The 14,821-nt window shown below is 40.0% G+C and overlaps 2 protein-coding genes across 5 annotated transcripts in view; both read left to right on the top strand.

Moving 5' to 3' along the window:
• The window catches only part of mrvi1 (murine retrovirus integration site 1 homolog), a 29,144-nt gene extending 18,344 nt beyond the window's left edge, over positions 1 to 10,800 (top strand). For 2 of the 4 annotated variants that reach the window (XM_047331715.1, XM_047331714.1), the window contains 16 exons: positions 63 to 140; positions 585 to 634; positions 910 to 966; positions 1,905 to 2,354; positions 2,461 to 2,539; positions 3,383 to 3,503; positions 3,655 to 3,685; positions 4,667 to 4,807; positions 5,037 to 5,168; positions 6,084 to 6,237; positions 6,544 to 6,593; positions 7,244 to 7,432; positions 8,311 to 8,372; positions 9,014 to 9,136; positions 9,299 to 9,427; positions 9,511 to 10,800. In XM_047331715.1, the coding sequence (XP_047187671.1) occupies positions 63 to 140; positions 585 to 634; positions 910 to 966; positions 1,905 to 2,354; positions 2,461 to 2,539; positions 3,383 to 3,503; positions 3,655 to 3,685; positions 4,667 to 4,807; positions 5,037 to 5,168; positions 6,084 to 6,237; positions 6,544 to 6,593; positions 7,244 to 7,432; positions 8,311 to 8,372; positions 9,014 to 9,136; positions 9,299 to 9,427; positions 9,511 to 9,688 (2,024 nt within the window). In that variant the 3' untranslated portion in view covers positions 9,689 to 10,800. The remainder of the gene's footprint in view (positions 1 to 62; positions 141 to 584; positions 635 to 909; positions 967 to 1,904; positions 2,355 to 2,460; positions 2,540 to 3,382; positions 3,504 to 3,654; positions 3,686 to 4,666; positions 4,808 to 5,036; positions 5,169 to 6,083; positions 6,238 to 6,543; positions 6,594 to 7,243; positions 7,433 to 8,310; positions 8,373 to 9,013; positions 9,137 to 9,298; positions 9,428 to 9,510) is intronic. The other 2 variants (XM_035629528.2, XM_047331716.1) reach the window with 2 other exon arrangements.
• Positions 10,801 to 12,131: 1,331 nt separating this feature from the next.
• On the top strand, positions 12,132 to 14,667 carry lyve1a (lymphatic vessel endothelial hyaluronic receptor 1a). Its single transcript, XM_035629532.2, has 6 exons — positions 12,132 to 12,414; positions 12,571 to 12,754; positions 12,850 to 12,989; positions 13,562 to 13,759; positions 13,912 to 13,984; positions 14,257 to 14,667. Exons 1-6 carry the CDS (start codon positions 12,327 to 12,329, stop codon positions 14,408 to 14,410), a joined length of 837 nt encoding a protein of 278 aa, XP_035485425.2. The 5' UTR covers positions 12,132 to 12,326; the 3' UTR covers positions 14,411 to 14,667.
• The last annotated feature ends 154 nt before the right edge of the window (positions 14,668 to 14,821 follow it).

Below are 14,821 nucleotides of genomic sequence, written 5' to 3'. Positions count from 1 at the left end.
CTCACTGAACTAACTGAGTGGAACTAACTGAATATGGTTAATTAGTTGCTGTTTTTTCACAGGGCTTTCTCCACCTCCGACTCCATCATCCTCACCATGCTCATCTAAAAGCAGCTCCCTCACTGTGGCCCCACAATCTGGTGTGTACTGTACCTCATTTTAAGGATGAAATTATACACAGATTATTTTCTATTCTATTTACTATTCATTTATAACTTCTGTTTTCTATCATTTAAAGATAGATAGATAGATAAATACTTTATTTATCCCAAGCTGGGAAAGAGCTAATGTGTAGGATTTAGGGTGATTTATTGGTATATCATTGTATATTCATTATTGGAATATCATCTGTATAACTGTGTTTTCATAAAAATATAATTATCCTACACTTAAAATCATTCTGTTTTTGGTTTATTTAAAGCTTTTCTTTTTTAGCCCTCCATATCTGTGGGGAGAGGTATTCAGCTGGATCTCCAATCTCCAACCTCACCACAAAATACCACTAAATCCTAAACACTGGTTCTTTTAGAAACTGTCCATTGGATTTTTTTTGAGAATGATTTTGTTGTTTTGTGCTTTTTCAGCTGCAGGGCCCTCAGAGTCGACCCCGTTCAGCTCACAGTCTGTTGGTCAGGTAAAGAAACCGTTAATAAAAACACCATGGTGGTGTGACGTGTCAAATGCTCATGTGTCCCCATTTAAACTGTTGGTGTTCATTTATTTTCCTCTTTATTGTACTTTTAAATGTTACTATAATTTCTCTCCTCATTTAAAACACTTTACCAATACAAATGTGTCTTTCCTTAATGATTAAAATTAGGACCTCCCTGATTTTAACTGATGGCACAGTATTGGTCCCGCAAATATCAATTAACATGAGAAAACTTGCTATGTGTTGAACTCTTGTAGAATCTAGATGTTTCCTCAGTGAGAGGAAAGCCTGAAGTAACGACCCAGGATCAGGAGGTCAGATTAACAGATTTATCTCACTGCATTTTCTTCTATTGACACAAACACACTGTTGTTAAATTCACATCTGACAGAAAGAGTGAAATTTCATGCATAACCAAAAAGACAGCTCCAGCAAGGAAGTACTTATTTCAACCCGAAACACAATCTTTTCCTATATCCTACCAAGAAGTTTTATAGCCCAAACCAAACCAACAAATGTTCGACACACCTACCACTGGTACACCCCTATGGGTGATGTCTGAGGGCAGGGACAAGTGATCTATGTGGTATTTTTAGTTGGACTTGTTGAACTCACAATAAGAAAGTAGTTTAATTAACTTATTAAACACATTTTGAGTTTCTTTATATTCAGTTTCTTGAATATAAAGATGTCATTAAGATAAAGATTTTCTTTGCTTGGCTCTGAGGATGCCAGTGTTGATCGGTCCCAGCTGAAATATCAATTGTTGGAACAGACATTTATGCTCCTGAGAGGATGAAGTCACTTTAATCCCCTAATTTTACGTCTTGCAACACCAGTATGTCAAACTTTTCACTTAACCCAAGAAATAACTTAACACACAGTACGACAAGATGGAGCAAAGAATTGGTTATAGACATTCATGGCTCCAAGAGGATGCATCCCTTTTGCTTTGTTCGACTCCTGACTTGCTTTTCAGTGTAATGTCTCGAGAGCTGTTAAATAAGTTGCCATGAAATTTGCTTCACACGTTAATATTTGCCTCAGGATAATTTTGTAATCACTCTGGTGAACTTTTGACTTTTTTTTTTGTAAAAAATCTTAATTAGATCATTCATTTAGTTTATGGCCAAATTCATGTAATCATACAGCCTTCCAGGTCTTTTATGGCTTCTTTCAACATCTTTAAGTTTAATTCACACATCACAGATGCTAAATGTATTAACAATAATCATTATCTTGCTGACCTTAGGGCAGGCTGCTGCTGGATTGGAAGCCCACTGAGAAAAGGAAAGTGTCGTCAGGGACTCTAAAGCCCCGTTTAGCTGTTCAGAAGGAGAACTGTGATCCTGCTGTACCCAAGAGTCCCGCAGCGGTCAATAAAGCAGATGAGGGAGCTGGTTCAGGCCAAAACCCCAACCAGGCCCCGGCCACAGGAGTGGCCAAGCCCGTCCCCCGACCCCCCACTCAACAGGCCCCCTGTACAGCAGAGATCAAGACAATTGGGGCCTTCCCTCCACTAATGAGAGCTGTTTCCTGGGATGCTGTAGGCAGCCTTAATTCTAGAAATGGAGCCTCAGGTTTCCCTCCTACAGCGGAGGACACTTTCTCAGACAAACCCAGAGATGTTTTCAAGTCTTCAGGATACAAGGACCTCCCTGTACAGCCGGGGGGTGTACAGAAACTGTCTAAACTCAGAGAGGTAAAGCATTGGTACAAAAGATTGCAATACTTGCCATTATTCACTCTTTTATTGTCAAAAGAGAATAAAATATAAATGCTTTGTTTTTGTGCGTTTATGTATATAGGAGCACAAGCTGATGCGTAACCAAAGCATAGTGGGATTGAAGTTACCAGACTTGAGTGAAGCTGCTGAACAGGAAAAAGGTAACAGTCCTCGTGTGCCCCTTTGTCCACGTAAGACAGAAAGTATTTGAACAGTACAGTCAGCAATATCACCAAGGGTGTGCACTTCCTGGATCTCAGGGAAAATATTTGTTCCAGTCAGAAAATGATGATGATCTGTTCTTGTGTTTTTTTCCTTTGTGCCACCCATTTACTGGCCTCACAACAGAGAAAGAGATGCTGTTTTCAGTTTCCATCAGCAGGTGGCATGGTTGGTAAAGGATGAGCGCCAAAGACTGTCTGATAAAATGAGGAAATTATCTAATGTTTTTTTTATGTTTTGGAAAGAGACAATGTTGTTGACTTGAAACGACGATCTGACTCAGACTTTGAATTGCAAAAATTAGGACAATGTGGACAATGGTTCTTTGTCCAAAATAAATGTACTCTTTTGCGTCTTTAGAGCCTTTTTTACTTTTTTGTCACTGTCCAGGCTGTTTTTCTAAGAGTGTTATAATATTTATTAATAAAAGACATCCTTCCTCAGTGCAACACACCCATGGGTCTTACAGTTTGAACTTGGTCCGGTATGTACAGTAGCTTATGATGGGTAATATTACATTCTATAACAGACGTTACTGAGTGACTCATATTTTCTTATGCGTCTATCGTGGTACTTTTCAGTATTTATCTTTGAACTGTATCTGGCACTTTTGCTTTTTGTTTTGTTCTCAATTTACAGAGCCAGAACCGACAGCTAGCCGTGAGGAAATATTACAAAAGTGTATTGGATCAACACTGGTTAACTGCCCCTTCAACTATCATGTCTCAAATTATTTGAGACATGATAGTTAGTCTGAGTTCTGATTCATTATGTGTCTGCAGGTCCTCAGCCCTCTCTAAACTCAGCCAGTAACTTGGAGATGAAGGAGAAGTCTGATGCAATGCCGAACATCTCAGATGTAATGCTGAGAAAACTCAAACTCCATCGGGGTCTGCCGGGCTGGTGTGTAACAAACCATTGCTGCTTGAGTTTTCTTTTTCTTTTTTTTTTGCCTTAAAGCTCAAACATACTCTGTCTAGCATTTGAGTTACTGTGTGATTAAATATGTTATATGACTTTGCTAACAGTTAATGTTTTTGGAATTTCATTCCAGTGCACCCCCACTCACTGAAAAGGAAGTTGAGGTTGGTATCTGATCTGTGCAGGTTGTTGCAAGCGATTTTAACACACACACACACACACACACACACAAATGTAAAAATGACAATAGACAAACACATCAAAAGTATTCCCAGTCATGATGAAGCATTGAAAGTTGAGTACTTCATCCAAGCATGCTGCCACAGTCAATTTTGTGTTAATGATTTTGTTTTCCTGTGGTGCTTTGCTCTTGCTCGCCTGCAATTTATAGTTTATGAGTAATAATACATACGCATAATACACGTAATAAAATTGACTGGCAACAGTTATCTGTTTGCTTTGAGCAGAAAACTCAAACACTGAGGGCAGATGTATTGTTCCACTCACTGCTGAACGTTTCCCACTTGCAGACCTGTGTTTATAACAACCTGTTTTGTTACCAAAATAGTTAATTACGCAGTCGTAAAAATTGGCTGCCTGGATTCGGCGGTGTTCTGTCAACAGGAAAGTGTTTTTCTGTTCGTGATCAGGCCAAAGAGACTCAAGAGTGATTTCCTGTGGAGAAAATGCAAACATTAGTGACGCTGTCGGGCTCAGGCTGTGGCCCCTCTCGCTGATCCCTCAGGGACATGTCTGGATCAGGACAGTCAGAGGTCATATATTTCCTCTCAGCTGTGGCCCATGTATGTTGGAAAACTGTGCAGACTGGCTTTGATCAACACAGCAAAACATCAGGGGGTCAAATGTCAGAATCACAGCCTGTTCCCCAGGCTCTTCTCAGGGCTGCTCAATTCTCCCTCACACGTTAACCAACTGTTATGCATCGCAATACACCAGTTTCACACAAACAGCCACACTGACTCTCATTTGGCATGTGTGGGTGTGTATGGGAGAGTCTTAAACGGATTCCTCTGAGTTATTTTCACTGTGTTGGTGTGTTGCCACCAGCAACAGCTCATCTGTGTTTAATGTGTTGTTTAATGTGCCATTCTGAGTGTTATAATGCAACAACTTCCTCCCCACAGAACGCATTCATCCAGCTGTCACTGGCTTTCCGTAACGACAACTACACTCTGGAGACTCGGCTCAAACAGGCAGAGAGGGAGAGGAACCTGACTGAGGAAGACACAGAGAAAGAACTCGAAGAGTTCAAAGGAGCACTGAAGGTCGGTCCTCGAAAAACAGCTGATATCAGATCAACTTGCTAGAAAGGAAGCATCCCCTCTGGCTTTTATGTGTTCCATCATCTCAAGTTTCCTGGAAGTGTGTGTCCCACAGTAAATGTTTAACTAGCCTGAGAAAGAGTCCGATCCCAGGTACAAAAGAGAAAGTGATGTACACTGTGTTTGCCTGAGATACTTTTAACATTATGTTGTTGTTGCGTGTTTCTTGCAGATGACTGCACCGCAGTTGCAGAACCTGGAGCAGCGCGAAGCCTACCAGCGCCTCATAGAGACACTCGCAGTGCTGCACCGCCTGGCCACGCGGCTCTCCAGCCGAGCAGAGATAGTTGGATCAGTTCGACAGGTGCAGTTGTGCAAACATATGCAAATGACAGTACAGACCGAGACAATGCAGGGCAGTTTAGGTATCGCTGCAGTGTGTACAGCAAAGCTTATTGTTTGTAAGATGCTGCCTTCTTTAGGATGTGTTGGGGCTGCTGGAGCACCTTTCAAAAAATTATGAAATAAAGATTTTTATCTGACCTTGTGTGGGCCGGGACGAATATGGCATACATGCAAATTTACTGTTTTGTCAGTATTAACTTCTTTAGCTATTTATCTCCTCAAACCACTTTACAAAATTAAAACCTCTTTCTTTGTGCAGCTGCCCATCTATTAGTGGCAACTTAGCCATAATTGTACAGAAATGATATTTACCTTCATGTCACAGGATCGCTTGTTGTATCAAAGTAAAGACAATCATATGGTTACCATAATTTGAATGTCTTCAATTTCCAAAATATTGCTATATATGAGCCCTTTACATATTTCGTTTTCCATTTTAACATCTCACCAGAGAGAAAGGGTTGTGTTTCCTCCATGTGGCAGGACAATTATATATTGATAAATAAAACGATAAGTTAAACTCATTTTAACTTATCGTTTTGGTTTTATGGAACGTTTTATGGTATGATAAAGTCTCCTTGTCTTTTTATCAAGCCTGTTACCATTTGTTTTCAGAAAACAAGCTCTAATGCACATCCAGATATTGATCGAGATATTACTGCAACATGAAAAAAGCCAGTTAGCTGATGTATGTCAAACCTCATGTCAGCCATGGAGTCAAACTAAAGATCTATGTCCTTGTTCTGGAAATAATCTTAGAACTTTCACTTTCACTGCTTTTTTACGACATGCAAAGTTTTTTCAGTGTAGGGTCCTTGCTGCTCCTACATTGTGATGTAGGTTTGTATTGACAAACTTCTTCATTGTGCAACAGGAGAAACGTATGAACAAGGCCACTGAGGTCATGATGCAATATGTGGAAAATCTGAAGAGGACGTATGAGAAGGACCATGCTGAGCTCATGGAGTTTAAGAAGCTGGCCAACCAGAACTCTAATCGCTGTTATGGAGGCTCCGTAGACACTGGAGGTAAGACAATGAAAGACTGATGAAAACATTCAGTTAAAGCGTAGGAAAACACAAGGAATGAACAGACATCATGTCTTTTTCTCCACTAGGGGATTTATGCTTGTAAATGGAAAGTTTTTAAAGACTTCATTATCTGTGTGTTATCATGTGGCGCTGGTGGTTTGCATAGTACAACATATTGTATGTTGAACCGTAACTGCACTTTTGTTATGTGTCACTGAGCAGCTTCACTGCAGCATGAAAATAGTGGTCTGTATGAACTTAGGTAACGCTGTATTCTGCGTTTCTTTATCTGTCTTTATAAAGATGATGGAGTCGCACGGTCGTCAAGATCAATGTCCCTTACCCTTGGAAAGGTAAGCTCTGAAGTTTTTGGTAAATGCATTTTGATAACTGGTTGATTGTTTGACATTAACTGTATCTAGCAGGTTCATGTGTTTGTCAATCTTATTTTGGACAAAAGAAGCATTCCCATAAAATCATCAATAAAAAGATTCAAAAAAATGTGTAAAATAATAATACTTTTGAAAATGACAAGGGTGGTCGACCCTTCAATGAACTCCGTGAAGGGGTTCTCACAGTGGTGCTAAACGCTTTGCTAAACCCTGATTAGGACCAAACAATCAGATTAAGCTGATGGTAAAGTGATTAATTTTAAAATAATGACCCAATGGCGGGGCTCGATGAAAAGCTCATGTGTTCACCAAAGTTTTGAGAAATCCATTCTGAGGGGAACATGAATGTATGCACCAAATTTGATGGCAAACAATTCAGTAAATGTTTAGACAGTTCACTCAGAACCACAAATGTGAACGTCATTGTCTCCAACATTATTACTATCCTGGGAAACATTACTGGGAATTCATCCTCTGGGGAACACGAATGTCTGTACGAAATGTACAACATTACTCCTATCCAAAAATTGAATTTACTTGATAATCTAATTTTCTCTTCTTACCATCAACCCTGTTGTTTGTTCTGTCTTCTTTTCATCGGCCCTCTTTAGGCTCTGCCCAGACGCAGGGTGAGTGTGGCAGTGGTGCCTAAGTTTAACCTCCTGAACATCCCAGGTCAGACTCCAGCCACAGCTGGTCCAGGCCCCAACCTAGCCTCAGGCCCCATCCCGTCGTCAGGCCCCATCCTAGCTTCAGGCCCCAACGTGGGACCCACCACTGGTGCTGCTCTTCCTGTGCTGGTAAGTCTTCCTGTCCTGTCGGGAAATTATGGGAAATGACATATCAAGCATTTAATGAAGTGACACCCACTCTCTGAATGTGACTGCTGGATTCAAGTTTTGTAGAATAGGTTTATGTAAGTACATTTACTTATGACCTAGTTCTTTTTTGAGGCAGAATCATTTATTGTTTTTCAAACATTATCTTCTTTTGCCAAATGAATTAACAGTGTGGTGGGCTGTAAACCTGTCCTGAATTGCTGTAATTTACTGGCTATAAGGATTAGATTATGCCCAAAGACACATATCTGGTGATGGCACTGCCCATGTGCTTTAATATATTTTAGAGGCAAATACTGTACTTTTTACTCCACAGCAGTTATCTTACAACTACAGTTTCTAGTTACTTTGGAGATTAAAACTTGTCTTTCTAAAATCACAAGATCATCTCCTATAATCTAAAATACAATATATTCTTCAAGATCAAGATTTTTTGGCCTTGTGACCTGGTTTATAAAAGAGCCTGGTTGTGACACTTCATGTTTTAAATGTCTTTGAGTTGTTAGCAGTTCCACCAAAGAGACGATACTCATCTAAAACTCTGAGATTGTTTCGTTTAAATCACAGTTTGAGACCCAAAGATGTAGAATTATCCAGTGCTCCAAAAACAATTTAAACATCGGTGAAATGTTCTAAATTAAAATATAGTACTGATGGTACTTAGGAGGATAGGATACAAAAGATCTTACAGTAAATACAGGGCTTCAACTTGTAATTAAATATTTTTACTTTGTTGTATTGGTACTTTTACTTAGGTGAAGGATATGAATACTTCTTTCATACTTGCTTATTGTGTATGTGTTACAAAAAAACAACATTCTAAAATATTCTCCTTGTAGTGTGAAGCGAACAATATGAAAGTCAGCACTTCCTCAGAGGCAGCACAACCAGCAGCAGAATGGTATGTTTTGTGTTCGGGTGGTGTTTTACTTATACACACACACATGCACCCACACTGCATGTACAGTATGCATGCATACCACTGCTTGATCCCCAAGGTCACCCCAGAGTCCTTGAAACAATGGGCTGAGAAAAGCCCAGAACTTCTAATCATTCTTATCAAAAGCATTTTCTGCTGTGGCGGGACCTTTGACTTGTTTGTTTGGCCTTCAGGATGTGCTTCATGTTGCAGAGAAAGCATCAGTGATGTGAAAAAAAATAACCCTGAAAGCGTAGAGAAAAATAATGAAACCATGCTGTGGGTGCTATAGTGGGCCATAATCTAAACATATGTACAAGAGTTTGACAAAGTCCAGACACTGACGTCAATCATATCCTGGTTACAAAGTGAGACTGAGTGTAAGCTCTCAAGTGTCTGAGCTGGAATTTCTGTGAAGGAGATGGAATTGCAAGTGCCAGCTCCACTTATTCTGTTTGTATTCGCCATGCCTGTGATGGTTGTCTAATGCTCACTACCACTCGAGCGCTGCAGTTTGTAAGGCCACGGTGTTGTGATGGAACTGTACACTCATTGGAGTTTTTATAATGACTGCTGTGATGGTGTCCAAGGCTGATTGTTCTTTCCTATCTGAAACAATGCAGTGGAAAGAGTGTGTTGGAGCAGGAAAGTGAGCCGGCCAAGCCTCCAGTCAACTTAGAGGAGATCAGAGCGCAGATCAGAGCCGAGCTCAAGGCAAAGATTGAGGTGGAGGCGTACGATAAAGGGTGAGGCATTTCTCTCCTGCTCCTTAACTCTACACAAGCACACATTGTACGATGACACTTATGGCACAGGTGAATCTTATATATTGAAAGGAATGTATTGAGATATTTACAGTAAAAACAGAATACAACAGAAGATTATAGGACATGCGTTTCAAATTGCAGCTACCAAGAGGGACTGAAGCAAAGCAAAGCTCAGCAAGAAGAGAAGCAGGAGGAGGAAAACACTGTGGAGAAACTGTTGGAATCAAACAATAAAGACGAGGAGAGTGGAAGGAAAATGAAGACAAGCAGGTAAACATATAAAATGGGAACCGAAAAAAAAGTAGACGGCAATTTAAATATCTGATATGTACAGTACTGTACACTTTATGCAGCCCTTGTCTTCGCAGGAGGATGAAGGAGGTCCTGGCTCGACTTGGTCGGTTTTGTCCCAAGATTTCTTTGAGTCGGCGACTTCTCTGGATGGCCCTGACACTGTTTGTCGTGATGTGTCTGGTCATCAGTACTTTTTCATTCTTCAGTGGCTACTACAACAGAGGTGAGGACACGTAAGGAGAGAGGGACTTTGGGACAGACGAGATGAAGATCTTTGAACTGTGCAGTGCCACAACCAAAGAAACCTACCACAGAATAGCAGGGACTGCAGTCTTTCTTTGTCTCTGTCGATTCACCGTTATCATCACACCCCCGGACTCACTTGAATCCATGACCCAGGTTCTGGAGGGTCAGAGACATTCTAGGCGGCTTCTTCTGCCTTTGTCATGGTTGACAGCGTTAAGTTATGAGTTTTGTTCAGATTGAAAAGTCAACACACTGTCTTCTGCAGTGAGAAAATAAAAAGATTATTTCTATTTAGGGACCAACTATATAGTGTGAAGAAATATGTGTATTTAAATTAGATCCATACATAATGATTCTGATTCTTGTTCTGGTACTTTGAAAGAAAAGAAAAGTTTATTTATCTACACTAATGTTAAACATGCAGTGCGTAACTGTAGTGGCCCCCCTCTGGCAGTGAGAGTAATTACACAAACAATACAGAGACATTTCGACATTTCTAAGGCGATAATTAGTTATTTATGTTGAACAAATCCAATCACTACATCACTGCTGATACACGTCACAGGGATTTTGCCACAGACACCCGATTTAAGATCTACAAATACAGAATACAGAGAGAATTACCAGGGGGCTAATAGGCTTAATCAGCATTGTGTGAACCTTTTTGACAAGATCTTGAATGTGATGAACATTCAATTATATGTAAAAGTCCCCCACACCAGCCATTAAGTCTAATCTTTGATGTCCAATAAATAATAAAGACCCTGAGGAATTCTGCATTCTATATTTAAAGATAGAGAAATTGAAGAAATTGTTATATCTGTTGTTTAAGTTTTATCATGTGTATTTAAAGACTTTAGTTATAAGCACATTCCAGTGTAGTTCCTTAAGTGCAATAATTTGCATTAAATGGTTCTCGTTTCTGTCATTTCGGATTGTGTCCTTGCACCCGAGAGATTTCCTTCTTGTGTGAGAGCACTGTTTAGATGGCATGAGACTTATTTTTATCCTTTTTGCACATCAGTTTTTTGCCTGTGTTGTTTGTTCTTAGTTGATTTTATGCTCTGCCACTTCGCCTTGGAATAAAGGTGCATGAAAGGAAACTGGTGCTGTAATCCCTCTTCTGTGACATTTTTATTGTAGTTGTTCAGAGTGAACTGAGAAAGACGATACAGTATACCACTCTACAAAGATAATAATATCTGCCTCGCAGCAGCTTTAGAGATCACTAATGAACATGTTATGTCTTGTCTGATAATCCTAATAAAAAACAAACAGGGATAACTATTGGAGTCCCATGTTTTTGGTCTTCACGCCAAGGTTAAGCCATGAGCTAACCACATGGCATCAATGTTCTCATTTAACTTTGGACAAGAAAGCAAATAAGCAAAATTCCCTCCAAATACGTCAAAGTATTCCTATGAATGATGTCATCAGTGGGTCTTTATGAGGGACAACATTATGACGTGCCGCAGCTGGAAAAGCCCAGTTGTAAAAGATTCAACTAATGGTTGAATTCCATTTTAGCAGCTTCAATTTCAGGGTCCTGGCATTGTTCATGTCGGCCCACTGTCACACATGTAAGCAGCCAATAACACAACAACATGCTTTTGCTCACTTCCCAACACATTGAAAATATTCTCACAGGAGCAACTTAATTAACTAAGGAAACCATCCAGTGCGCTGTAATTTAACAATATGAGGTCCTGATATGTCCCCTTCGTCAGTTCGTCAGCACGCTCTGCGTCATTTCCTGCCGTCAGGGCTTGTGAAGAGATGTTTTTGTGGAAGTGGGATGTCGTCATGTGCCCAAAGCTCATCAGAGGACATCAGAGATCATAAGTGTGTTCATGACTGACTAACGCCCCAAGGGAGGAAATCATTTGGACAGGGCGCCCACAGTCGGATGTCAGTAACAGGGCGAATCACTTACTCTGAGTGCAGACTTTGATCACATGCTGAAAATCATGACCTACATAAGCCTTTTTACTAGATTTTTATGTGTTCTGTTCTGAATATTATAATTCAATCCCACAAATATATTAGAAATTGTTGAAGGCAGAGAAAATGTCTGTTTTAAATCCTCATTTAATTATTTCCAAAATATGAATTCCCTCCACACTATAAGAAGCCTTTAACAGGAGGAGTTCATACTACCTGCATTCAATTTGTCTTTTTATTGTTAAGTCAAAGATACTGTAACTAACAAGAGTCAACAATTTTTTTCTTTTTCCTTGGTTCGCTTCACATTCTCCAAATAGATCCAAGCTTTGAAAATATTAGAATTACTTCATGAAGGTGTCTTTATTGATAGTTCCTCTGATAACTTCTGGTATTAAAAGTTCCTCTCATCCTCCTTCCTCAATATTTTATCGTAGCTTTGTCCCCTGTTGACATTGGTCTTATCTCCTTTTCTCCTGGGCCCTGCACTGAGGACAAATGATGGCTCATAATCTGACTTGTGTGCAGCATTTCCCTCTTCCTTTTCCTTTACTTTCTGGCAACGAGAGTCCACGGGCCCCAGTGAATTGAATCAACTCTATTTAACCCTGTCATTTGGCTCAGAGACACATTGACTGTGCAACACTTGTCAACCCCGGTACATCATCCGTCTCCACGCTGAGCAGTCATGAATGTGATCTGGCTTTGCATCGCTTCAGTGTTGTCGATTACTTCAGTCATTTCTGGCGAAAATATTGGCTCCAGGAACATCAGAGGTAAGTAACTATCAGCTGTCAATTTGTTTTTATTGTTCCTTTCCTGTGCCTCATTGTGAATATGTAACAGTGAAAGGTATTGTTTCACCATATCACTGTTTCTGCAAACACTGAAAGCTTGAATCTGTAAATGTTGTATATGCTCTTTTGTCCCAGTTTTCCCAGCAGTGAACCAAAGTATTGCTGGCGTATTCCAGGTTACCCTCTTAAATGACCTCAACCAGCCTCAGTATGCCTTCAACGCCTCTGAAGCCCGGGGGCTCTGCTTGTCCCTCGGAGTGGACATGGCCTCGAAAGCACAAGTGTGGCGAGCCCTCACCAGAGGCTTAGAGACATGCAGGTGGGGCCAGAGAAGAAATGCACAAGATCAGCTCAGTCCTCTGGGTAGACTTCAACGAAAGGTCCTGGTGTGATGTTTCGTTTCATTTTGTTCAGGTTTGGATGGATTGACGAACATTTTGCAGTCATTCCCCGCAACACGCCACTTTATAACTGTGGCCAAAACCAGACGGGCTTGGTGACATGGCGAGCCTCTGTGACAAAAAGTTTTGATGTCTTTTGCTTCAATGAGTCAGGTATGGAACTGTTTGTATTCATTCTCTCAAGCGCATTACCCTCCTCTCTAAATGACGACAGTTAATTGAAGATATCATGCATGCTTTTCTTTACACAGTCCAGGTTTTTGTTCATAAAAACAAACAAAGCTGAAAGACGTCAATGGGATTCAATTTGATCATGTTGAAAGAACACTGCTGACATAGCCTGTTTCATTGCATATACATTTGGACTCAATTTTAATTCAGTCCAGTCTTAGTAAATCCCACATAACTTTGAATGGAAATATTTTTGCTCCAAAATCTATGAGAAACTATATCTACATTAAAGTGGGACTGAAATTTAAGAGAACATAAAGGGTCTGTTTTTAAATGCCACAGTTGTGATGTTTCTTTAACATGATTTTGTGACACTATCACAATCATTCAGAAATACATTTTTCCTGCACTATGTCAGTACAACTGTACAAGAATATCAGTATCAGTACATAGTTGCAATGGGAGACACGTAGAATGTTTCCCTCTATAGCAAAGTCAAAACTAATAAAGAATAATGAACTGTACACTAATCTAATCTTCATATATGTGCACAGATGCTGCGTCACAGTTGACGGATACAACACTCAGCCCTGTGAGCAGCAGAGATTATCCAGAGCAAACAAAGTCCAACCAGACAACACATTTTACGTCTTCCTCCTCCCCTCATCCTTCGTCTTCCTCAGCCCCAAAAACCATAGACACCAAGGCAGAAGCAGCCCCCTACGTCGGCAGTGACCAGGGCTTTGCTGGAGGTATGAGGATCCTGTTGACAACAGAATTGAAGCTGCAGAGGATCTTCTCATATGCATTTCAAACTGTACAGAAAATACAAGTAAAGGCCTTTTATCAGAGTGTTTGGATGTTATTAATGCTTTTTTTTCCTTTGTTCATTTTATTGTTCCAGGAAAGGTTGCAATCATCACCTCAACCTGTGCCCTTCTCCTTTCTGCAGCAATCATCATTGTCTATCTTAAGACGTGAGTGGTTTTCCATATGGAAATACTATAAATAACACTGAGGTCTACCAACATCTTTGGTTGTTTAAATTATGCTTCATAGAACCAGTATCTGGGAAATATGTACATAAGATAGTACTACTTAAAGGAGCTGCATGGTGAGCTGAATGATAGTGGGCTGTGGGAAAACAGACAATAGATACAGATAAGACAAAGCATATTATGGTTTCCTTTGGTTATGATTTTATTTTTTTAATGTACATAGTAAGATTTTTTTCTCTCTCTGTGAAAAGGAAAAGGATGAGCTCTCAGAGCTCTTACATGAAGCAGCAGCAGCAGCAGCAGGAGTACATCGAGACAGAAGATTGGACGTGTGGGAAGACAGTAAATCAAATAAAGGAAGATGTTCAGGATGAGAAGATAGAAGTTGATGACAACGCGAGCTGAGCATGTTTCTGCTGAGATATGGTGAAGAAACACACTGTGGATATCGACTGAGTAATATTATTATTAACGCGAAAGATGTGTCCCTAGATGTGTCTGAAATTAATGTAACAGAATGACTGTAAAGTACATTTAATTTTGCAAATGTTGCACTGTGTTCATCACATGTAGTCTTCTGATGTGATTATTGCTGCAGTTGAGCCACTAGATGGCGATGTTTGCTGTACAATCGTTTTAAAGAATAAAGAATATGAATTCAATACACTGTTTGCTGCTCAGGACACTCAACATACATGTAAAAGAAACTGATCTACAACAATTGCAAGTACTTTTTAAAATAGTTTAGGTACCTGTCAATATCTTTCCAAAAAAAAGAAAGAACGGAAACCTCTTTAAAACAAGCTATTTAAGGGA

Source organism: Scophthalmus maximus, chromosome 4 (genome assembly GCF_022379125.1).
Source record: "Scophthalmus maximus strain ysfricsl-2021 chromosome 4, ASM2237912v1, whole genome shotgun sequence".
NCBI classification, from domain to species: domain Eukaryota; kingdom Metazoa; phylum Chordata; class Actinopteri; order Pleuronectiformes; family Scophthalmidae; genus Scophthalmus; species Scophthalmus maximus.
The sequence above is the reverse complement of the archived record's forward strand: the minus strand, read 5'-3'. Positions and strand labels throughout refer to the sequence as shown.